The following is a 25,045-nucleotide window of genomic DNA, read 5'->3' as shown; positions in this document are numbered from 1 at the left end:
ATGGCTTCTACAGGGAGCTCGTCCTCGGATATAGACAAGATCTGGGAGTTCTTCAGTGATGGCGCACCTCCCTCCAAAAAGCCCAGGTAAACAAGGGAAGGGGATCCGAGGAACAGAGGAAATCACCACTGATGGTAGATAATGAAAAATAACGAACTTACCCTACATCCCAGTTGGCGTCACTAATTAATATTGACCTTCATATAAAAAATATTTTTATTTTGCATTTAATTTCTGTTTTTTATCAAGGTCAGAAATGTATATAATTTTAAAAGTCAGTTCTTTAAGGCTCATGGTGCCTCACCTCCTCAGAGGTGATCGCTTTCAACTTTGTCTGTTTCTTCTAATATTTATATCCAGATTTTTAATACTGTGTGTGTACTGCTGTTTCTTAGTTTTGGGTTTTACCTGTTTCTAATGATGGAAGGTAAGGATTAGGCTTGCTGTCCTGAATCCTCCCCTCATCCATCCCCAGCTGCCCTCCCCCACCCCACACACCATAGACTCTCCTCACAGCCTCCTAGTGTGTTTTATATCACAATTTTTGGTTTAATATTTATATTGTATGACTGTATAAATAGTATTCATAGCTGAGCCTAATGTGTTATCATTATGTTTCTTTCCTTGTCCATTTTTTCCTCCAGGTTATTAAAGATTGTATCATTCTTTTTTTTTTTTTTTTTTGGTTTGCTTTGTTTTCTTTGAACCTATCAATTTAAATTCAAACTCTGTGATAGAGTGTAAATCTCCTCATCTGGTGACGCTCGTCAGTAATGTACAAGTTTAAAGTTGCTCCATGGGTTCTTCCCTCTGGGCAGTTGTGCTCCAGGCCTGCCACATTGCTGCTGTCTGCCGTTTTCCTTTCCTGTCACCCTGGGAATTCCTTTCACATCTCTCCTGTATGGGATCCTCTGTTTCCTGGATCTTATGTCTTCCTTTTTGGCGTACTCCTTCATTTTGCTGAAAGATATCTCGTTAGCTTCCTTAGTAAGGATTCAGAGGAGAAAAGTTTTGGGAGACATTTGAAAATGTCTTTATCATACTCTTACATTGATTTGATGATTTGGCTGAGTGTAGAACTTTAGACACGGACTCATTTTCCTTACAGTTAATGAAATCATTGCCCATTCTCTGCTAACATCTTAAGTGTTCCTGCCAAAATAGCCACTCTCTTCTAATTCCTAGTCCTTTGTATTATATGACCTCTTTTTCTTTTCTCATTAGAAACTTATAAGTATGGTTATTTTATTCTCAGTAATCTGAAATTTCACAATGATAAATCTTCATAGGAATCTGGATATCAGGTAGCTCTTTCAAGCAGGCTGCTAATAATTTCACTTTGGAGGAATTTTCCTGTGTTACTTATTTGATAATTTCCTTTACAGTTCTTTCTGTATTCTGTCTTTGTAGAGTTCTTGGTATTCAGATGTTGGGCCTTTTGGATAAGTCTCTAATTTTCTTACAGCTTTCTATCACTTTTGTTTTTATCATTCTACTTTCTCAGAGATTTTCTCAGTTGTATCTCCCAACCTTATGAATTTTTTTATTTTTTATTTTTTTTTTGCGGTACGCGGGCCTCTCACTGTTGTGGCCTCTCCCGCTGCGGAGCACAGGCTCCGGATGCGCAGGCTCAGCAGCCATGGCTCACGGGCCCAGCCGCTCCACGGCATGTGGGATCTTCCCGGACTGGGGCACGAACCCGTGTCCCCTGCATCAGCAGGCATACTCTCAACCACTGCGCCACCAGGGAAGCCCTTATGAATTTTTTATTTGTCTTTTTTTTATAGAAATAAGAAATATTTTCGTTTGCCCAGTTTTTATTTTATTTTTTTTTAGTAGCATCCTGTTCTGTTGCACAGATGCCATTTAAAAAAAAAAAATCTATGTCAGGATGTCACTGTTTCTTTTTCAGTTTTTCTCCCCTTTCCCAGATTGTCTCTTATTTCCCCCAAGTTCCTTTCTATCTGCTGGTTTGTTTGGGTATAACTCTCATGCTGGGGATTTTGTTCAAAGGTAAGGTGACCCTTATTTTTCTGCTCATATTTAAGAGAAAACACTGAAAAGCCAGTGGAGACTCTGTGTGTGACGAGGGGCTTGGTGGCTGGTGGGCCTCCCTGTGGGTAACAAGCATGGGCCAGGTTCCACAGCCTGCCGGACTCTGTGGGTCTTTTCTCTCATGCTGGCCATTTTCCCCAAAGGGAACTCCTCCCATCTCCTGACCCCATGAGGTTGAGGTGCAGGCATAAGGTTGACTGCCAACGTCTGGGGGTCTTCCTTTAGCAGAGGGGGGCAGGGGAGAGTCTCATATTTCTTATACAGAATGTACACAGTCCCCCTCCCCAAGCTGTGCACAGTGTTCTCAGATACAGAACCCTCTGGTGGAAGCTCTCTGGAGGACAGGCCTCCTGTCCTAGAGTTCTGACCACTTCTGACACAGCCTTGCAGCGAATTGACCCTCCACCTTCAGCTATGCCTGAACATTCCCAAGCTTCTGCAGAGGGGGTCAGCTCGTACTTGACCGCTTCTAAAATCTATTGACTTCTTTCGTCTACTTTTCCTATTTTTGTCATCTTTTCCTATTCTGCTTTTTATAAATGTATGCCTTCTTAAAAAATTACTATTATTTAGTGTTTTAGGAAGAACCAGAGGTGAAACATAACTGTTAAATTTTTCCCTTTTAACTGGAAGTCTTAAATTTGGAAAAATCACATCTCAAATCTATAATGTATGAGGTAAAGAATTCAAATAGTACAGCACATTCAAATGGAAAGCAAAAATCCCTGTTCTCCGCAATCCCCAGAGTTAACCACTATTTACAGTTCTTATGAATACTTGTAGAATTTTTTTTTTCTTTTCCATTATGGTTTATTAAAGGATATTGAATATAGTTCCCTGTGCTATACAGTAGGACTTGTTTATTCATTCTATGTGCAGTAGTTTGCATCTGCTAGTCCCTCCCTTCTAGAAATTTTAAGTATATGTTTGTGTACGCTTCACTTTCTTGATCCCCTTGAACTGAAATGCATTTTTCATTGTTTGCTTCTAATGTCTATTATCAGTCTTCCCCAGCAGACTAAGCTTTTGTGGCCAGGGATTCCATGTGTATGGTGCTTTATGAGTTTTTCATGGAATTGGGAATAGGAAAGGCAGTTCTAGCGGTGGTTTCTTCAAAACCAGCTTTCTCAAGGCTAAAAGTACCTTCCCCTTCTTGCATTATGCCAACATGCAAATCCTTTTTCTGTTCTGTTTATTATGTGGGCAAAAGGTCGAGAAGGGCAGTTTCTTAGGAAAACACATGCCATCAGCAAAAATTAAATAAACATATTTCAAACAGATTTTAATATAGTTTCAGGATGAAGGGGGCGTGGAGAAACAAAACACAAAAATCTGTACCAAAACACAAAAAGTATCTCACACAGAAGTCAGGACAGAACTCAGTGTTTATCACTGGAAGAAAGGAATGTTTTCCACCTTCCGTCATATCCGTTGAATAGTTGTTTCTTTATTTAGGTATGTAAGGCTTTTGTGTTTTCAGAATTCTGTTGGCTACTATTTATTTATTTATTTTTTCTCCTGCTTGGGGATATCTAGAACAAAGCCGAAGGCAGATGTGTTCCCATATTTGACTATCTCATACTCAACTTTAGTCATGTTCATTTTTGTCTTTGTGTTCACAAACTTCGGGCTTACGTTTTTTTTATTGGCTTTTCTTTCACCTCCTGTTTTGCATTTCTCAACAATAGGAATTTCACATGTGGGGGGTTTCTTTTCTCTCTGGAATCCAAATCAAATCAGACATGTTTTTTGAAATTTATGTTTGTTTAAAATATAGTTTAGGGGCCTCCCTGGTGGCGCAGTGGTTGGGAGTCTGCCTGCCGATGCAGGGGACGCGGGTTCGTGCCCTGGTCCGGGAAGATCCCACATGCTGCGGAGCGGCTGGGCCCGTGAGCCATGGCCGCTGAGCCTGCGCGTCCGGAGCCTGTGCTCCGCAACGGGAGAGGCCACAACAGTGAGAGGCCTGCGTAACGCAAAAAAATAAAATAAAATAAAATAAAATAAAATAAAATATAGTTTAGTTATCAGAACTCAACTGAGTGGTGATAGTTGGACCTTTTCCTGATATTAGTGGGTTTTCTTAGGTTGAGAGGACTACAAAGGAGAAGATTGGTCTTACGATGGCTCTTTAGGGTTTCCACAGTAGGGTTATTACTTTCTTAGCAAGCACTGGTACTACTGTGCTCTCACTACTTTGGAAAGGCATCAAGCCTGTGCTTGTCATCTTTGCGGCTGTAGGAGTTAGAGCTGAAAACCATGCCTTTGGACGGTCTTTGTGCCTCGTGTCTGTTGGACGTTCCCAGTCCTCTCATTTGTTTGACTTTTTCAGGAAGCTGCTCCCAAGCCTGAAAACGAAGAAGCCTCGGGAGCTCGTGCTGGTGATTGGAACAGGCATCAGTGCTGCGGTCGCACCCCAGGTCCCAGCCCTGAAATCCTGGAAGGGGTTGATTCAGGCCTTACTGGATGCGGCCATTGATTTTGATCTTCTAGAAGATGAGGAGAGCAAAAAATTTCAGAAATGTCTCCATGAAGACAAGAACCTTGTCCATGTTGCCCATGACCTCATCCAGAAACTGTCTCCTGTGAGTACCCTGTGTGAGCCCTGACATTCAATCTTTCCTAAAACCAGACACATGCTGAATGCAATAAGGAGATTTATGTTTCTAGCCTATAGATTTGCATAACATTTGGCTCTTCTGCAAAATGTCAGTTTATGGACCCGAATCATGGTAGTTACCTTGACCTCATTTCAGTGTGTGTGGTGGGGGGGGCGGGGGCAGGGGGGTTGGTGATGATGGTGATGATAGTGTTGTTGAGGCCTTTATATGTACAGAATGAGGCCACTGTCCCATTAGTGCTGTGTTTTAAATTTACTTTTTCTACACTCACTACTATAAAAGCCGTGTTCCCTGGCATCCATGCCTTTCAGGGAACCTCAGAAAGATTAGAGACAATTCTTATTTTGTGGATGAAGCAACACCAGTTTTTAATGTTCCTTTTAAAGGCAATCATACATATATATATATATGGAATTTTGCTGCATTTTAGCAAACTGAGCTGGAAATCAATTCCTGAATGATTTAAGGGCCTCCTTGTCTTGCTTCGTTTTAAAAATGTCTTAAAAATCAGGATTCACTTAAGATATATTTGGAAATAGTAGAGTAGCCAAAGCATATTTTAAAACTTAATGAATTGGGCTTCCCTGGTGGCGCAGTTGTTGAGAGTCCGCCTGCCGATGCAGGGGACATGGGTTCGTGCCCTGGTCCGGGAAGATCCCACATGCCGCGGAGCGGCTGGGCCCGTGAGCCATGGCCGCTGAGCCTGCCCATCCGGAGCCTGTGCTCCACAATGGGAGAGGCCACAACAGTGAGAGGCCTGCGTACCGCAAAAAAAAAAAAAAAAAAAAAAAACTTAATGAATTAAGTGCACCTTGAAAAACAATGTAACTCTTATGCCTTAAAAAGTCAATTATCGGTGTTGATTTTTCCCCCTATGCCCTAGGGCCTATAGGAAAGAAGTGTCATTAAGTGTTAACCTGAAAGGCATTTAAAAGTATTGATAATTCCCTCCTAGATCATGACTCATTCAAAAACTTAGGGCCTTTTACTTCGTCTTTTGTCTTTTCATTTCTTTGTGCTTAATTGGGGTAAAATGTTACTAACCTAGAACAGTATAAAAAATTAATAGACTTTAAAGAGCTCATGGGACCTCCACCTCATACCATATACAAAAATTAGCTCAGTGGATTAAAGACCTAAATGTAAGAGCTAAAAACTATAAAACTCTTAGAAGAAAACGTAGTTTTAAAGCTTCATGACCTTGGATCTGGCAGTAGTTTTTTAATCATGACACCAAAAGTACAAGAATCAAAAGAAAAAATAGATAAACTGCACTTCACCAAAGTTGTAAAAGCTACTAGGCTCACTGAGCATTATCAGGAAAGTGAGAAGACAGCCCCCAGAATGGGAGAAGATGTTGACAATTCATATATCTGATAAGGGTGTAGTGTCCAGAATGTATAAAAAAGCTCTTATAACTTAATAAAAATGCAAATAATCCAGTTTTTTCAACTTAATTTGTTTTTGAAGTATAGTTGATTTATAGTGTTATATTAGTCTCTGGTGTACAGCAAAATGATTCAGTTATACATATATTCTTTTTCATATTCTTTTCCATTATAGTTTATTACAAGATATTGAATATAGTTCCCTGTGTTGTACAGTAGGACCTTTTTGTTTATCTGTCTTATATAGTAATTCGTATCTGCTAATCCCAAACTCCTTATTTATCCCTCCCCCTGCTTTGCCCTTTGATAACCATAAGTTTGCTTTCTGTCTCTGAGCCTGTTTCTGTTTTGTAAATTAATTCATTTGTATCATTTTTTAGATTCCATATGTAAGTGATGTCATATGATATTTGTCTTTCTCTGTCTGACCTACTTACTATGGTAATCTCTAGGTCTATCCATGTTGCTGCAAATGGCATTATCTCATTCTTTTTTATGGCTGAGTAGTATCATTGTGTATATGTACCACATCTTCTTTATCCATTCATCTGTGGATGGACATTTAGGTTGCTTCAATGTCTTGACTATTGTAAATAGTGGTGCTGTGAACATAGGGTTGCGTGTGTCTTTTTGAATTAGAGTTTTCTCCAGATATATGCCCAGGAGTGGAATTGCTGGGTCATATGGTAGCTCTATTTAAGGAACCTCCATACTGTTTTCCATAGTGGCTGTACCAGTTTACATTCCCACCCACACCCTCTCCAGCATTTAAAATAATCCAGTTTTTAAATGGCAAAGGATTTGAATAGACATTTCTCCAAGGAAGATATACAAATAGCCAATAAGTGCATGAAGATGCTTGATGTCATTAGTCATTAGAAAAATGCAAATCAGAAACTATGTCAGATACCACATTACACGCACTGGGATAGCTAGAATCAAAGAGTTGAGTAATAAATGTTGACGAGGCTGTGGAGAAACTGTAACCCTCGTATGCTGCTGGGATTGTGAAGTGGTGCAGACAGGATGGAAAATAGTCTGGCCATTTCTCAAACAAATAAATAGAGTTGTCATATGACCCAGCGATTCCACTTGTACATACACACACACACACACACACACACACACACACACACACACACACATATTCCCAAGAGAAATGAAAGTGTATGTCCATACAAAAACTTATAAACAAATCTTTATAACATTACTCATAATGGACAAAAGCTGGAAATAGTGCAGATGTCCATCAACTGTCAAATAGATAAACAAAATGTGGCATATTCACACAATAGACTATTACTTGCCAATAAAAAGGAATCAAGTATGATACATGGTGCAATGTGAATGAACCTTTAAAACATTATGCTGAGAGGAAGCCAGTCACAAAAGACCACATGTTAGAGGATTCCACTTGTACGAAATGTCCAGAGTAGGGACATCTGTTAGAGCAGAAAGTAGTTTAGTAGTTGCCTAGGACTGGAGCAGGGATGGAGGGCAGGAGGGTGATAGTTAAAGGGTACGGGATTTCTTTTTGAGATGATGAAAATTTTCTAAAATTGACTGTGATGGGGAGTTCCCTGGTGGCCTAGTGGTTAGGATTTCGGGCTTTCACTGCTGCAGCTGGGGTTTAATCCCTGGTCGGGGTACTGAGAACCTGCAAGCTGCGTGGCACAGCCAAAAAAAAAAAAAAAAAAAAATTGACTGTGGTGACAGTTGCACATATCTGTGGATATACAAATAACCACTGAATTGTGCACTTCAGATAGGTGAATTGTGCACTTCAGATAGGTGAATTGTATGTTACGTGAACCATATCTCAATAAAGCTGTTAAAAATAAAGGTAAGAGGGTGGAAAAGCTGCATGATCCAAACAATAGCCAATGGAAGTGAGGGTGGCTGTGTTAATATCTGCTAAGTACACTTGAGAGAAAAGAAGAAGAAAGCATAATTTTTTAATGCTCAAACAAATACAAAATTGTTGTCATATAAAAAGGTAATTAAAGAGTATATAGACCCAAAATATAAGGGAAAAGTATTAAAGAAGTGTGTCAGCCCGGTAATAAAAATGTTGTCTTTCTGAGGGAAAAAAGAAAGAAAGAGCTCATGAGGACAAAGAGTGCTGTATTAGTCCAGCAAGTCTTGTCTGCATGGTGCCGTGCCACTCGGCTGGAGCCTTCATTCATCCTTTGAAAAGGTCTCCTGAGACTAGAAAGCATGACCTTGCTAGGTGGGTTAGTTATGATTGAAAGTAATGAGAGGATTTAAAGTCAGTGTCAATAAATGTATACTAACCAAACATCAAACTGGAGTCACTAATTATCTTTGGATGAAGATTTAGTAGTCACCTTAAAGTGTAATCGTAGTGTCAGTTCCAATAGAGTAGCAATTATCAAACTTTTTGGTCTCAAGACCCCTATATATGCCTAAAAATTACTGAGAATCTCAAACAGCTCTTGTTTATGTGGATTATGTCTATTCATATTCACTATATTAAAAAGTAAAACTGAGAAATTTTTAAAATATTAAATTCATTTAAAAATAATAATAAGCCTGTTACATGCTAACATAAATAACGTGCTTATCAAAAGCAACTATATTTTCTAAAAACAAAAATAAATTAGTGAGAAGAGTGGTATCGTTTCACGTTTTGCAAATCTCTTCAATGTCTGGCTTAATTGAAAATGGATTCTCATATCTGCTTTACGTAGTCAGTCAGGTGTCTTTGTGAGGTTTTGGTTTAACTATACAAAAAAATCAGGGCTTACAGGTACATACTTGGAAAAGAGAAAGTATTTTAATAGTCTTTCTGGATAATTGTAGATACTCGTTGTTGATACTACACCAAAAATTCAGTAAGTGATGGCTTCCTAAAGATTAATAGCCATAAAGGATCTGATATCAGATCATATCCATGTTACTGGTGATATGGAATCTGAACTTCCCTTATGCTGTCGCATTAAGATCCATGATCCATCTTCTACCCATGCACGGTTTTGTAACATTACCCATTGGGAAAATACTGCTTCACTGAGTTATACGTATCTTCTAGATTTTGACACATTTCATTACACCATCCAAAAAAATTGCATCCATTAATATCACCACCAATCTCATCACAAAGGTATTTGGAAGCTGTCAAGCTCGTGGTGGCAGATAAAAGTTTTCTAAAAATCTGATTTTTGCTTGAAAGCTCAGCTTTTATCATTGGCAACAATGGCAGTGATTATTGGCTAGTTTTTCCTCGAAATGACAGGCTCACTTCATTTATTTTTGCAAGAATGCTGAGAATACTCAAATCTGAATAATCATAGTTTGTCTGCCAGTCATTCTTTCAGGTAAAAATGATGTTTGATGAAAAAAGGTGGCTAGTTCAGTTTAAAACTCAAAATAATCACGTGAGTGTCTGGCCTCAAGACCCCCATCAGAGTGGGAAGTGCTTTGTGTGTACTTCTGTTTTTCTTTACACAGAATATTACGACATGTACTTGAGGGTCAGTATTTAGTACAATTAATAATTTTTACTGCTTCATTAAGGACATTCTTAAGTGAAACTGGCATTCTTTTCTTACTGTAAGTCTTTGGTAGTGAAGAGTACTACTGTGATTACTGGCACAGCTGGGTTCCACTGTGCCTGTGTCCTGATTCACGCCAAGGCGTCATCAGTTTTACCTACCATTGCTTTTGTACCATCAGTGTAAATATCAATACAGTTTGAAAGACAAATATCGCCTTAATACTATTATGAAGATAATTTTGACTTTGCAGACTCCTTAAAGAATATTAGGAGGGCTTCCCTGGTGGCACAGTGGTTAAGAATCCACCTGCCAATGCAGGGGACACAGGTTTGAGCCCTGGTCCAGGAAGATACCACATGCCACGGAGCAACTGAGCCCGTGCGCCACAAATACTGAGCCTGCACTGTAGAGCCCGTGAGCCACAAATACTAGCCCACGAGCCTCAACTACTGAAGCCCGTGCGCCTAGAGCCTGTGCTGCGCAGCAAGAGAAGCCACTGCAATGAGAAGCCCGCGCACTGCAATGAAGAGTAGCCCCCACTCGCCGCAACTACAGAAAGCCCGCACGCAGCAACGAAGACCCAACTCAGCCAAAAATAAATAAATTAATTAATTAAATTATTTTAAAAAACCGAATCTTAGGAATCCACGGGATCCATGGGCCACATTTTGAAAACCACTCCAATAGGGGATATGTAAGGAAAAAATATAGGCAACCCAAAGGCTTAAAAGAGAGACACACACACAACACACATTTGGGGAAATAGGAAGACTCTCTGAGTATTTGTTATTAAGGAATTAATATTATTGCATTTTTTTAGGTGTGATAGTGGTTTTGCAGACTTTTTTATATGTAAATGGGAATCCTTATTTTTAAGGAAACTGTTGAAGTATCTGAATGATATGATGCCTGGGAATTCCTTCAGAAAAAATTCAGTGAAGGGGGTGGGATATGGTGGAGGGGAGTCTAGGTTAAACAGGATTGGCCATGTGTGATAATTGTTGAAATTGGATGATGGGTACTTGGGAGCAGGGGGGTTGGGGGGAGCACTGTGGAAGCGGGGAGAGATAATACTCTCCTTTTTACTTTTGTGTGTCTTTGAAAATGTCCTTTTTTGGGGTTTTTTTTTGTTGGGTTTTTTTGGTTTATTTTTTAAGAATCTAACAAACAACAGTAACATGACAGGGTTAATAGGCCCATCTACTGAGCCAGTTTCTTACAGTAGGGAAATGCCATTGCAAAAATTTGGGGTTTCAGAACCGGAAAAACGGTGCCATTTTTAAAGGCACTGGGACCCTGGGCAAATCACTTAACGTCTCAGAATCTATTTTTGCACCTGTAAAACTGGGATAATGCTACTTATCCCACTTGAAAAATAAGTGATAAAATGTATGGGAAGTGTCTGGCACATAGTAAATGCACTGTAAATGTTAATAACCTTGGTGAAAATGAGTCAGGATTTTTTTTTTTTGTAGTTTTTACTATGTCTGGGATCAGAAGGATGGGAGTTACAGGGCAGGAGGAAATGAAGCAACATTGGATTCAGTTCACTGTTTTAAATGAATGAGAAAATGTCCATAAATATGTGTGGGAGTTTGGCATTTCTTTTTGACCTTGGAACCTCCTTGTTTGTTTTCATTCTTTTGTCTTTACTTAGAGAGGCCACTGGTGGGAAATTCAGTTCTAGGGCCACCTGTTTCAAGAGAGAAAAAGTTGATTTTAAGTCTGAGGAAATCAATGCAGCTATAGAAGCCGCTTTCCTTCCTCTCTATGTTGATATGCAAAATGTAATAACTGGAAGAGGACCCAAAGATAGTTAGCTAAAATAAGTGACTCATGACTTTTATTTCCAGATTTTAACCTTTTGTATTTCTTTTCTTAGAAGCAAGGAAGTATATCCCACACCCATGCTTACCTGGTCGTATCCCCAGGTGTTTTTATCTGTGTGCATAATAATTAAACTGGTGCTGGCTTATTAGTGTTGTTTAGCCATGTGTGTATGAATTAGAGTACAAAATGAAGGTATGAAAGATGAGGAAGTTCTTAAAATCACCATATTCTTTTATTTTAAACTTAATTTTCATTTTTTGAATGGGTATTGTATTGTTTATACACATTGCAGAAATCAAAATGATGTAAAAGGTGTACATCCATCATGGCATCTCACTCACACCCATGGCTTTGTCTACCTCCTTTCCCCGACTTGCCCCCAGTTGGTCACCACCCTTTTTGAGTATCCTTCCAGTGTTCTTTTCTGTAAAAGCAAGCAAATAGGATTCTATTTATTCGTATTTCATTGCTTCCATCCCCATGTTAACAGGTAGCATTCTAGGCATACTGATCTGTACTTGTTTGTTTTACGTGACAGTATATCCTGGACATCTTTCCATACCAGTTTCCTGTATACGGATACTTGGCTTATTTCCAGTCTTTTACTGTCACGGGTAACAGAGCAGTGATAATGTTGCATATGTCATTTTATTTGTTTGCAATTACATCTGTGGGATATATTCCCAGAAATGAGATTGCAAGATTATAGGGTACATAGATCGTAATGTTGATGGACATTAAAGGGGCATCATATTTTTTATAACAAATCTAGAACAGTGCCTGGCATTCAGTAGTAGTTGACTCTTGCATGTAGTGAAATTCAGTTTCTTCACTGTTCGTTTCTGATCAGATTGTTCATTCTGATTAAGTGTTAGAGTCCCTACTTGGTTGCCTGTGGGCTGCTAATGTGTGACGTAATAATTTATGCCATGATGTAAAGAGAGCGGACAGAAGTTGAAAAACGTGACCCACATTCTTAGCCACGTAAATCGTGGGCTGTACCATCTAGTTAGCCCTAGAAATGAGTCTGAGCCCACTGACAACAGGGTACCGTGAGAAGCCTGTCTCCTGGTAAATGTAGCATAGAACAGCGATCGACAGAACTAGACAAACTTCTGGGTGTGTCGTCACCAGGCAGAGGTACTGTTTCACCTCTGTGCTCTCATTTTTCTCCTGTGAAAATAATTTACTATTTACTTGGAAGGTGTAATGAAAAAATGGATAATTTCATTAAATACCTAGAAAAAAAATAGGAAGCACATTTGGCAAATTGAAGTGTGCTTTATGAATCTACTTACGTGGTTCCATGGAAACAGATCTTTATTGGCTCATAGTGCTATTAGAAAGGTATACAAGGCAAACCAGGAGGGTAGGGGGACTACTTTGAGGAATAACAGAAGGATTATGGCTAGTCTGCTATCTAGCAGCTAATTGCAGTTACTTGGAGTTTGAATGGGGAATAATGGGGCCTTTAAGAACTGATTCTTGCTTAGATATTATCTAATGGAATGGTGTTGCAAGAATAAGATAGGGATCAGATATTTGTTATAGCACACTGCATAGTTACTTTCCTGTTTCAAATTCCTTTTGTCCTAGGGATCACTTTGCCTTTTAAGTTAGAAAGCCAACTTCCCACTTGAGATTGGTATTATATTTCCTCATTAGTTCTCAGAGTTATTTACATGTAGTATTCAAAACAAACCCGGGAAAGCAGTTATCTAAATGAACCATTTGTTAAGAAATAGGGAGTCTGTTCAGAACTGATTAGTTTTGGTATTTTTAACAGTTGCAAAATGCAGATTTTTGGTAACCTTTATCATGTACTGAATATTCTCCCTAGCAGCCTTGTAAACAAGTTGCTGAATTATATCAGGAAAAAAAACAGGCAGGGAGAAGGTAAGCAGTTTGTCCTAAATCCATCAGCATCTGTGAAAAGCACCTAGGATTAGAAAAAGACATGTTAAACCACATTTAGAGCTGTCTTTTAGTGGTCATTCCCTAGATAAGGAAAGTTTAACAGAAAGTATTCTTGCCTGAGGCCTGCTTAAAGGGTAGTTGGAGCTGTGCTTTCTGCCCCAGTTTTCCTTTAGTCTGGACAATAGTCACCTCTCCTCGCCATGCCCATCTTCTTCATTCTATAAAAATGCCTGTTTAGAGAGCGTGTGCTTCTTTGCATATGATGTAATAGTGCGGATCACTTGCTATGTGCTAAAGTATTGAGCTGGCAGTTGGCATGTATCCTCCTATTTTCCTTATTAGAACCCTGTGAGGGAGACAGTATTTTACTTTTTTTTTTTTTTTTTTTTTTTAATATTTTGGCCATGCTGCGCGGCATGTGGGATCTTAGTTCCCCGACCAAGGATCAAACCCATGTCTCCTGCAATGGCAGCACAGAGTCTTAACCACTGGACCGCCAGGGAAGTCCCAGAGACAGTATAAGTGCAAAGCACTCTTCAAAAAGTTGCTGTTATTTAATGAAAACAAATGACCTACCAAAACGCTAGAACTAACTTATCTCTCTTATATCCCTCCCCAGCGTACTAGTAATGTTCGATCCACATTTTTCAAGGACTGTTTATATGAAGTATTTGATGACTTGGAGTCAAAGATGGAAGATTCTGGTAAACAGCTACTTCAGTCAGTTCTCCACCTGATGGAAAATGGAGCCCTGGTATTAACTACAAATTTTGACAATCTCCTGGAACTGTATGCAGCAGATCAGGGAAAACAACTTGAATCCCTTGACCTTACTGATGAGAAGAAGGTAAAAAGTAAAGGATTAGTTTATCTCTTCAGGCCAGTGGATTGTATCCTCATGAGAAATACTGTTTTCTGGTTGGGATCTTGTATAGTACTGGCATTTATGGAGAGGTAGAAAGGGAGACTGTTATCCCTGGTTGGATTTTTGTTTTTTGAGATAAAAATCAATGTACAGTAAAAAGCACAGATCTTAAAAGTGTTCAGTTCTGTGAGTTTTGACAGTTTCACCCTATTTTAAGCAAGACCATAGGAAGCCATTTGAACTGTGAAATCTAAATCTTTTAACACTAGATAATATCAGGTGGGTGCAGTATTGATTTAGAGTTCTCTGTTAGGATATATTCTTCATGGCATCTGTTGGAAATGTACGAAAGCTACTTTTTGATGTCTGAAGAGCAAGTTTCAAGCCAAATGATAGCTGGGTTGAGCTTAGTATTCAAAGGACACTTCAGTAGACTTCTTTTTTTAATGTAGCCCATACTATACCTAAGCCATCTCCCATAATATGGAATTACAGATGTGCATCTATGTCATCTAATGAGAGAAGGCTTTTATTAGAATGGCCACCAGAGGTTGTAATTTGAAATCTAGCACCAATGGGATATTCTATAGATAACACCATTTAATTGATGAAATACACTGAAGCCATAAAAGGGAAAATGTTTTCATTGCCATAAAAAGGTGTCCGAGACGTAATGATTGAAGAAGGAGGCGGGGGAGAAAAACCAAACAGATTATAAACCGCCACAGGGTCTCATTTGTCCTGCCCTGTGGTTTTTGCAATTTGCCTTCATACTTCGTTCTTCTGGGAGCCTGCCTTTGTGTCCCATTTAGAGCCCAGCTAAGTAGAGTTTGAAGAGACAAATGACTCCCCCACTGTCACTCATGTCACAGTACTGCCTCTGCCAGAGCAGTAGCTATAATGCCAGTCTTGTGGTTTTGCTGACCTTGAAGTCGAGTCGTAAAAGGGAATCCAATTTAGAGAAATGGTGCCGAAAAGACTGGTTTTCTCTGGCTGGAGTGTTTTCCACCTGCTGCCTCCATGCTTTGTATGGCCAGCTCCTTCTTCACCTGTAAGTCTTCACTTACGAATCACTTCCTCTGAGAGGTCTTCTCTGACCATCCTAATTAAGAAAGGACCCACCCTTATTTTTTGGTTCATTTTTTCAATGAAGCACTTGATATAACTTTCCATTTTCATCTTGGTTTGTTTGTTTTCTGCCTGTTTGCCCCAGAGGAATAGCAACCCCATTTGGACAGGAACCATGTCAGCCCTTCTTACCCTAATGCCTAAGATAGTACTGGGTACATAGTAGGTGCTCAGTAAATATTTTTTGAATTTATAAGTGGTTGAATGCAATTAAAAAACGAATGGCAAGTAACAGCTTCCATGCTGTTTCTGATACAATCTCCAAAGATCATGACCAGCATCAAAAGTATAAGGGCCTTTTTAAAGTTATGAGTATCAATCAGACTTGAAATTTTCCTTCTCATTTTCATCCTGGAGTCTCAAGATTTGCTTTGTATTTTAGTCCACATTAGGGGCAATATTGAAGTTTAAGGGTTAAAGCCATTGACTGGCAGTCAGAATAGAGCCTGGTAATACTCTAATTCTAAATCTCTGTGCCTCTTGACTGTTTTTCCCTAATCCATACCTTATTTCTCTAGAACGTTAAAAACAAATTTATACTGTCTGAAGTCCTTGGGAAAATGGAAACATGGGATCCAGTTGGCCCTTATTATCATTGTCATCTAAATAATCGTTCTTCATTGGTAGCCTTTTAGGTAACTCAGAGGTGACTGAAGTGGTTCTTTTGTCGCTTATCAATTGCTGCACAAGACATCACCCTGAAAACTTTGTGGTTTAAAACGATGTTTTATTTGCCTGTGATAATGTGAATTTGCTACTTGAGCTGGGCTGATCGGCTCAGCTGGACAGTTCTGCCGGTTTTGCAAGTGACACACATGGCTGCAGTCCTCTGGGGGCCAGACTAGGTGGTGTTAGATGGCCTTGCTCGCATGTTTGTTGGTGCAGGCAGTCGGCCGGGCCATCAGGCTTCTTCACATGGTAGCTGGGTTCCAAAAGCAGCAAAAGAGAAATAAGACTCATTGTGCCAACATTTTCCAAGCTTCTGCTCTTGTTTGCTAATGCCCCGTTGGCTAAAGCAAGCCATATGGCCAAGCCTGGAGTAAGTGTGAAAGGGGACTAGACCAGGGCATCGATACAAGGTTTGACATCTCGGGGATCCTTCCTGAAATGGTCATCCAGAGCTGTCATGTATGTCACCAGTGGAAAGAGCCCTGTGGTTCCTGCAGATTATGACAAATAAATTCTAATTTTTGCTTGTTACTTTCAAAGAGAAATCACCAGACTTGCTGCCCTCATTCCTAACAGTCATGCCTGAAGTAGAAAGTGAGGCCACGTCAGGTGGCCACATTCTTGGCCTGTAGTATCATGAAGCTAGAGAGTTATGTCAGAAGCCTAGTCCTCAAAAGAGCCTCTTGCCCATTGGGACCTTGAAGCAGGTGCTCAGCCCTGACCGCCTGGTTGAGCTGTGTTTGTGTTGTGCAGGTCCTCGAGTGGGCTCAGGAGAAGCGGAAGCTGAGCGTCTTACACATTCATGGGGTCTACACCAACCCTAGTGGCATTGTCCTTCACCCAGCTGGGTATCAGAATGTGCTCAGGAACACTGAAGTTATGGTGAGTGGTGCTGACCTTGCTGCTCTCAGGAAAGCCTTCCTGGGAAACCTCTAAATACACCACTGGTCTTCCAGGGATAACAGTTTCTTCTCATTAATTAAAATTGGAAGGCCAGGACTTCCCTGGGGGTCCAGTGGTTAAGACTCTGTGCTTCCAATGCAGGGGGCTCGGGTTCTATCCCTGGTCGGGGAACTAAGATCCCACATGCCATATGGCAAGGCGGAAAAAAAAAAAAAAGGGAGGCCAAGCATTCTTTCCTGTGCTTCTTAACTTGTGGGTGTCCATGCCATCTTTGGAAACGTCAGACATCTCTTCAGGTGTCAAACTCTGAGGTTTTACTTTGTTCTTGATTGACATCCAGCAGATGGCACTCTGTTATTAGTATCATTTTCACATACAGAGAAGGCTTATTACCCTTCATCGTTTGGTATATATAGTGTTAATGGCCCTCTCTATGCCAAAACTAATTTGTGCAGCTTTTCACCGACCAATCACTACTAGGGCATACATTCTAAAGAGATTTTATATAAATGGTGATAGTTTTATATTGAATCATCACACTTATTCACTTATTGCTCACTGGAAAAAATAGAAAAAAATTTGGATAGGGTGATAAAATGGAGGCTTTCTTTGTGAAAAAAGACCAAGAAAATGTGATGTTTTCTAAAGCATAGGGGGACTTTTTTTCACCTGTTCTTTCCCTGACATGTGTTATAGCTGCATCTATCATCACTATCATTTCTAATATTTTTATATTTATATATGTGTAGTGTGTGTGATATATATATATATACCACACACACACGTATATAAATGTATACACACATGTATATATTAATATTCTAAGTGTCAGGCTTTCTTTGAGCAAATCTGATGATGGAATTCTCTTCTCTAGTTATCCACAGCTTATTCTGTTAAGCAAAAAAGGCAGATATGGTCAAGAAAATGGGACAAGTAAACTATACTGAAGACTACTCATTGCCTTATGGCCTCTGGGCGCATAGATCTAAAAAATAAACTGTAAGGCATAGACCAGTGAGACCCTGAATAGAGAGCCTGCAGGAGAATTCCAGGTAAAGATACAATTTTAGGACAGTCATCAAGTTACAATAATAAAAATGAGCAGGTCAGACTCCTTCATGGGATGCATCTCCCCACTTAAATGCTGGTTAAAATCGGTCATCACAGTCTGCTAAATGCAGCAGTTATGACCTTGTTGACTCTTGTTTCAGACATGTCTTCACGGTGTCATTAATATGTTTCTTTTCCTGCAAGAGAGAGATTCAGAAGCTCTATGAAAACAAGTCGTTCCTTTTCCTGGGCTGTGGCTGGACTGTGGATGACACCACTTTCCAAGCCCTTTTTCTGGAGGCTGTCAAGCACAAATCTGACTTAGAACATTTCATGCTGGTTCGGAGAGGAGATGTGGACGAGTTCAAGAAGTTTCGAGAAAACATGCTGGACAAAGGGATTAAGGTCATCTCCTATGGAAATGAATATGCTGACCTTCCAGAATATTTCAAGCGACTGACATGTGAGATCTCCACAAGGGGAAGGTCAGGTAAGATGCGTTTTGAGACTGAGAGGGGTCGGAGGGCAGCCGCTCTTCAGCCTCTTATGTGTTTGTGGTGGGTAAAGTCATCACCAAGATGAGGAATATAATCCTAACCAGATTATAAAGGGAGATGGCGGTTAGTCTTCAGATTAATCAGTGAAATGCAATTAGAATTTAGATTTCAAAATTGAGACGAATGATAACTCCCTTTCGGCTAAGACCATGAGGAAAGGATGTAGTATTATGTAGTATTAGTGAGATGGTAAAGTTAGTACAACTTTTCTGAAGGGGAAATTTGGAATATGTTCAGAAGTTTAAAACCTTTGACCCAGAAATCCCACTTGATACAATTTATCTTAGGAGAAGTTTCTCCTAAGGAGATCACCAGATACTTGCACAATTATACGATACAGTTGCACAAAGATACAAGTGTAGGGATGTAATCAGTGTTGTAGATAAATGGCAAAAATTGGAAGCAATCTAAAATGTTCCAGAAAATGGGGGATTCTATAAATACACCATTTATTAATTGATGAAATACATATGAAGCCATAAAAGAAAAACTTTTACTGCCCAAAATAATGTCAGAGATATAATACTGTAAGTGACAAAAAAAAAAAAAATGGTTGTAAAATGCCACCATGGTCAGTCCCTGGCATACAGAATTGTAGATATAGTCTATTTATGTTTGTGTGCTTGTATGAGAAATATCTGGAATGAAGTTTACTAAATTAACTGTGGTTATCTCTATGCAGTAGGATTTAATGTGTTTTTTTAAAAATATTTTGTTTCTATGTTAGCATTTTCTATGATTATGCGTTGTCTTTATAAACAGAAAAAAAAAAAAACCAACACACTTTGAAAATGCTATTTGGAAACTGTTATGGTGGAATTAAAGTCAGAGGTTAGGGGTACCACTCACTTGACATTTTACCTTCAGGTTCTAACAGGAAAGCCAAATGGGGATAAAAGTTTCAGTTTATTAATGGCTCGAGGCAAGTTCTCAGTTAATCTACAAAATGCAAATCCTTTTGGTATAGCTAAATTGGAGAATGCTTTTTAAAATCTCAGTTTGAATAAAGCCGGGCCCCAGGGTATGGCCATTCTGACTCACCATGCAGTTCCAAAGGAACTTTCCTGCTGTATGTAGAATATGTTCTTGAAAAGTCATGTGCCAGTATGCATTTTCATTGTCAATCTGAATACATGTTAGGGAGGCTGTTAAGGTACAGGTAATTTAATAGATTAAATTGATCTATTAATTAATCTATTAATTTATTAATCTATTAGTAGATTAATAGATTGATTTAATTGTCCTGTACCCAATAATCATTCCCAGGTTTCTCTTCTGAATCAGATTGCTTCAAGTGGAATTCTCCTGTGATGAGAAATTCCACAAGCTCTTATTATCCATGGCTGTGTTTTGATGGAACAAGATCTGTAAAAGGCATCACCATAACTGAACACTGAGAACTAGGTCTACCCTTTTTCCAGAAGACTTTTTAAAAAAACCCTTAAAAAGACAAATCTTCTGGTTTATCTCTTTTGTGAAAACAATTTGCTCTTCTTTCTTGTGGGTATGTTTTCTGCTGTCCTGCAGTGTTCCAGATTCTTCTGCTGTTTGCCCACACATAGGACTCTCAGTAGGCTTTTCCACTGGGCAACGAGTACATAGCCAAGCTCTACTTATTTCTTTTGATCTGCGTTCTGAGATATTCCACCCGGGGAAGATGCTAGGGTGGAAAAGAACAAAATCTTGCTGGACAGCTGTTCCTCTTACACTGTGTCTTTTCTTGACAAAAATCATGAGAAGTATTGTGGAGCAGCACAGACTCTTTCATTAGCTGCACGGGCTTCCTAACAGAGCAGCTGTCCTCAAAGTTATCACTCATTAAGGTTTTGTGAATTGTTAAAAATCAAGGATTTTCAGTGTGGAGAGGGGCTTTATTAGAATGGTCAGCTAAGCTTGTGATCTAAAATCTAGCAGAGCAGTTTTAGGTTAAAAACACTTTTTTGTTTTGAGACAGGTCAAGCTTACCTTCCATCCGTGGTTATGTTTTGATTCTCTATAGATAAATACCGATGAGAGGTCCGAGGTCTTTTGCTGATGTTTTCTTTTTTTAACACTGACCTCTTGCTGTGTGTCTGACATTGCGCTGTGTACTCGCTTTTGCATAGTGAGAATTACTTGGGTTCAAAAGATTCTGTAGGGGGGCTTCCCTGGTGGTGCAGTGGTTGAGAGTCCACCTGCCGATGCAGGGGACACGGGTTTGTGCCCCGGTCTGGGAAGATCCCACGTGCCGCGGAGCGGCTGGGCCCGTGAGCCATGGCCACTGAGCCTGCGCATCCGGAGCCTGTGCTCCGCAATGGGAGAGGCCACAACAGTGAGAGGCCTGCGTACCGCAAAAAAAAAAAAAAAAAAAAAAAAAAAAAAAAAAAAAAAGATTCTGTAGGATCCCAGTACATTTATTTCAGAAAAACCAAGTAATGGGGAAAAGAAAATAATTCTTTTATAATTCATTACTGTAACAGAAACAGTTACTTTGGTATATTTCAGGTAAGTTTTCCTTGTGCATTTCTTATGGCTGTAAACAAAGTACACATACACTCCTGGTACTTTTTCTTTTTTTTTTTTAATTATTTTTGGCTGCATTGGGTCTTTGTTGCTGTGCGTGGGCTTTCTCCAGTTGTGGCGAGCAGGGACTACTCTTCATTGCAGTGCGTGGGCTTCTCATTGTGGTGGCTTCTCTTGTTGCAGAGCATGGGCTCTAGGAATGTGGGCTTCAGTAGTTGTGGCTCGTGGGCTCTAGAGCACAGGCTCAGTAGTTGTGGTGCATGGGCTTAGTTGCTCACGGCATGTGGGATCTTCCCGGACCAGGGCTCAAACCCATGTCCCCTGCATTGGCAGGCGGATTCTTAACCACTGCGCTACCAGGGAAGCCCCCTGGTACTTTTTTTTATTCAGTGATACATCATACATTTTCCCACATGGCTGCAGTCTTCATAACCAGTATTTTTTTTTAGATGTTTTTTTTCATATGGACTTTTTTTTTATTTAAAATGTAACCTTTTATTTATTTATTTATTTTGAATTTTATTTTATTTATTTTTTATACAGCAGGTTCTTATTAGTTATCTATTTTATACATATTAGTGTAGATGTGTCAATCCCAATCTCCCAATTCATCCCACCACCACCCCCCGCAGCTTTCCCCCCTTGGTGTCCATACGTTTGTTCTCTACATCTTTGTGTCTGTTTCTGCCCTGAAAACTGGTTCATCTGGACCGTTTTTCTAGGTTCCACATACATGCGTTAATATACGATATCTGTTTTTCTCTTTCTGACTTACTTCACTCTGTATGACAGTCTCTAGATCCATCCACGTCTCTACAGATTACCCAATTTCGCTCCTTTTTATGGCTGAGTAATACTCCATTGTATATATGTACCACATCTTCTTTATCCATTCGTCTGTCGATGGGCGTTTAGGTTGCTTCCATGACCTGGCTTTGTAAATAGTGCTGCAGTGAACATTGGGGTGCATGTGTCTTTTTGAATTATGGTTTTGTCTGTGTATATGCCCAGTAGTGGGATTGCTGGGTCACATGGTAATTCTATTTTTAGTTTTTTAAGGAACCTCCATACTGTTCTCCATAGTGGCCGTATCAATTTACATTCCCACCAACAGTGCAAGAGGGTTCCCTTTTCTCCACACCCTCTCCAGCATTTGTCGTTTGTAGATTTTCTGATGATGCCCATTCTAACTGGTGTGAGGTGATACCTCATTGTAGTTTTGATTTGCATTTCTCTAATAATTAGTGATGTTGAGCAGCTTTTCACGTGCTTCTTGGCCATCTGTATGTCTTCTTTGAAGAAATGTCTATTTAGGTCTTCTGCCCATTTTTGGATTGGGTTGTTTGTTTTTTTAATATTGAGCTGCATGAGCTGTTTATATACTTTGGAGATTAATCCTTTGTCCGTTGATTCTTGTGCAAATATTTTCTCTCATTCTGAGGGCTGTCTTTTCGTCTTGTTTGTAGTTTCCTTTGCTTTGCAAAAGCTTTTAAATTTCATTAGGTCCCATTTATTTTTGTTTTTATTTCCATTACTCTAGGAGCTGAATCAAAAAAGATCTTGCTGTGATTTATGTCAAAGAGTGTTCTTCCGGTTTTCCTCTAAGAGTTTTCTAGTGTCCGGTCTTACATTTAGGTCTCTAATCCATTTTGAGTTTATTTTTGTGTATGGTGTTAGGGAGCGTTCTAATTTCATTCTTTTACATGTAGCTGTCTAGTTTCCCAGCACCACTTATTGAAGAGACTGTCTTTTCTCCATTGTATATCCTTGCCTCCCTTGTCATAGATTAGTTAACCATAGGTGCATGGGTTTATCTCTGGGCTTTCTATCCTTTTCCATTGATCTATATTTCTGTTTTTATGCAAGTACCATATTGTCTTGATTACCGTAGCTTTGTAGTATAGTCTGAAGTCAGGGAGTCTGATTCCTCCAGCTCTTTTTTTTTCCCTCAAGACTGCTTTGGCTATTCAGGGTCTTTAGTGTCTCCATACAAATTTTAAGATTTTTTGTTCTGGTTCTGTAAAAAATGCCCATAACCAGTGTTTTTAATGACTGTGTTATAATTCAGTGTGGATGTCACAGTTACCTAATTATTCCCCTATGTTAGGCAGTATCTAGTTTTTTCTATTGTAAGCACTGTTGCAATGAATGGTATATTCATCACTACAGTTTTTCCTTTTGCCAGTAGGATGGGTTCTCAGTATTATTACTAGGTCAAAGGGCATGAACATTTTAGTGGTTGATAAATATTGCTAAAGTGCTTTCCAAGAGAGGAATACCAATTTGTGTGTTCGGGTGCTGTCTTTTGTTTATATTCTAATTGGCCATGTTTCTGATTGCTATTCTTTCCTCCCGTGTGTTCAGATTTAAACCTCTTCCTATACATTATCCCAGTGCTGTCCAATAGAATTTTCTGCGATAGAAATATTCTGTAATCTTCTCTGTCCAGTACTGTATCCACAAGCCGCATGTGGCCATTGAGCATTTGAAGTGTGGTTAGTGTGACTGAGGAACAGAATTTTTTTTTTCTTCTCCTGGCCACACCACTTGGCGTGCGGGATCTTAGTCCCCCACCCAGGGATTGAACCCAGGCCCCTGCAGTGGAAGCTTCTAGTCCTAACCACTGGGCCACCAGGGAGTTCCCTGAGGAACAGAATTTTTAATTTAAAAAACTAAACAGCACATGTGGCCAGTGGGACAGTACAGCTCTAAACCCATTTTATACCGTGGGCGTGTCTGCTACTTTTCACTCTTCTACTTGGTTGAATTTGCCCCCTTGCACGCTGCTTCCTGACCCCAGCTGGAGTAGTTTTTTTTACCTAAACTTGGCCTTCTGGACTAGTTAGGGACAGCAAGCACACTTGTTTTTTTCACAAGTAATGTCCGTGTACTCAGGGACCTCACTGCTTCCCTGTTGTTTAATACAAGTGTGAAGACTAAGCGGTTCACTGTCCTGCCTGATGTGTGCATTCCTGACTCATGTCATCCTTCCTAGTCAGACCGTGTACTTTCATCTCCCTTTAGTTGGTTGCTTTTCTATTAATATTTTTAGTTTTTCAGCCAAATATCTGATACTGACGTATGTTCTGTTTAGCAGGGATGGTAAGAGAAGGCCAGCTAAATGGCTCATCGACAGCACACAGTGAAATGAGAGGTACACTGTTTCCTGTTCTACTATTTGTCAGTTTGTCAGCAGAAAATGCTCTCCCAGCACTTAGTTAAGACCTTGGAGAACCTCTCCTACCTGTTAAAGAGTCTGTATTTTCCTACCAAGTCTGTTACAAGTTTCCTAGTATCTTGTGTCTTGTCTTCTGAAGGGTTAAGCTTGACTTAAATTTCTGCAGCTTTAGATGTGTAAACCTGTTTTGTGAAACTTCACTTACTCTCTCCCTTCTCTCTCTCCACAGACTGTAGTACATGAGAGGCTAGAGGATTCACCACCGTTAGACGAAGCTGTAAGGGCCTACCGTGGACAGTGTTTAACAAGTAAACTCACAAGAACCCAAAACAGCTCCTAGGAAGTACCAGAACGCAGAGGTTGAAGGCCGGGGTTAGCGGGCGGGTGTCGCAGCTTACCCCTCCGTGCCAGTGCCGGCTGGTTCCTGATCCTCTGCGGCCTGTTCCAGTTCAATACCCAAGTGACGAGGGACCCGGAGGTCGCCCCACCCCACCCCCAGGCTGGACAGGCCTGTGTCCACACAGCAGATCCACGGGACATCCCTACCGACCGTGGCCACAGCTCTGCATGAAGGACTCGGGATCTAGATGCCACGGGATCGCCGTGGCCCTTGTTGCAGTTTTGTACTCTATACTTGGTTTTTCAATTAAGCTTAATGGCTTTTTAAAAACATGGGTTGAAGCTCTAGTTTCCTAGATCTTTTACAGTGTACAGTCTTTTACATAATTGAGCTGTATTAAAAGCTTGTTCATTTACTATCCAGGGCCCCAGCTCTACTTTGAGTCACTTGAGAAAACTAACCTGCAAAAGTACAAGCCGAATTTAAATTTTAAAAGTTCTCTTCTTTCACCTTGGGGGAAGGTGATC

General features: G+C 39.9%; 1 protein-coding gene across 1 annotated transcript; it reads left to right on the top strand.

Annotated features, from left to right (window-relative positions):
• FAM118B (family with sequence similarity 118 member B) lies at positions 1-24,796 on the top strand (the record flags this gene model as incomplete). The annotated part of the gene is made up of 7 exons (XM_079709559.1): positions 1-86; positions 4,385-4,637; positions 13,946-14,173; positions 16,742-16,870; positions 18,146-18,431; positions 24,098-24,154; positions 24,408-24,796. 7 exons carry the CDS (start codon positions 1-3, stop codon positions 24,419-24,421), a joined length of 1,053 nt encoding a protein of 350 aa, XP_079565685.1. The 3' UTR covers positions 24,422-24,796.
• Between the last annotated feature and the right edge of the window lie 249 nt (positions 24,797-25,045).

This window comes from Hyperoodon ampullatus, assembly GCF_949752795.1.
Source record: "Hyperoodon ampullatus genome assembly, chromosome: 7".
Taxonomy (NCBI): Eukaryota; Metazoa; Chordata; class Mammalia; order Artiodactyla; family Ziphiidae; genus Hyperoodon; species Hyperoodon ampullatus.
This window is presented reverse-complemented; position numbering and strand designations above follow the sequence as displayed.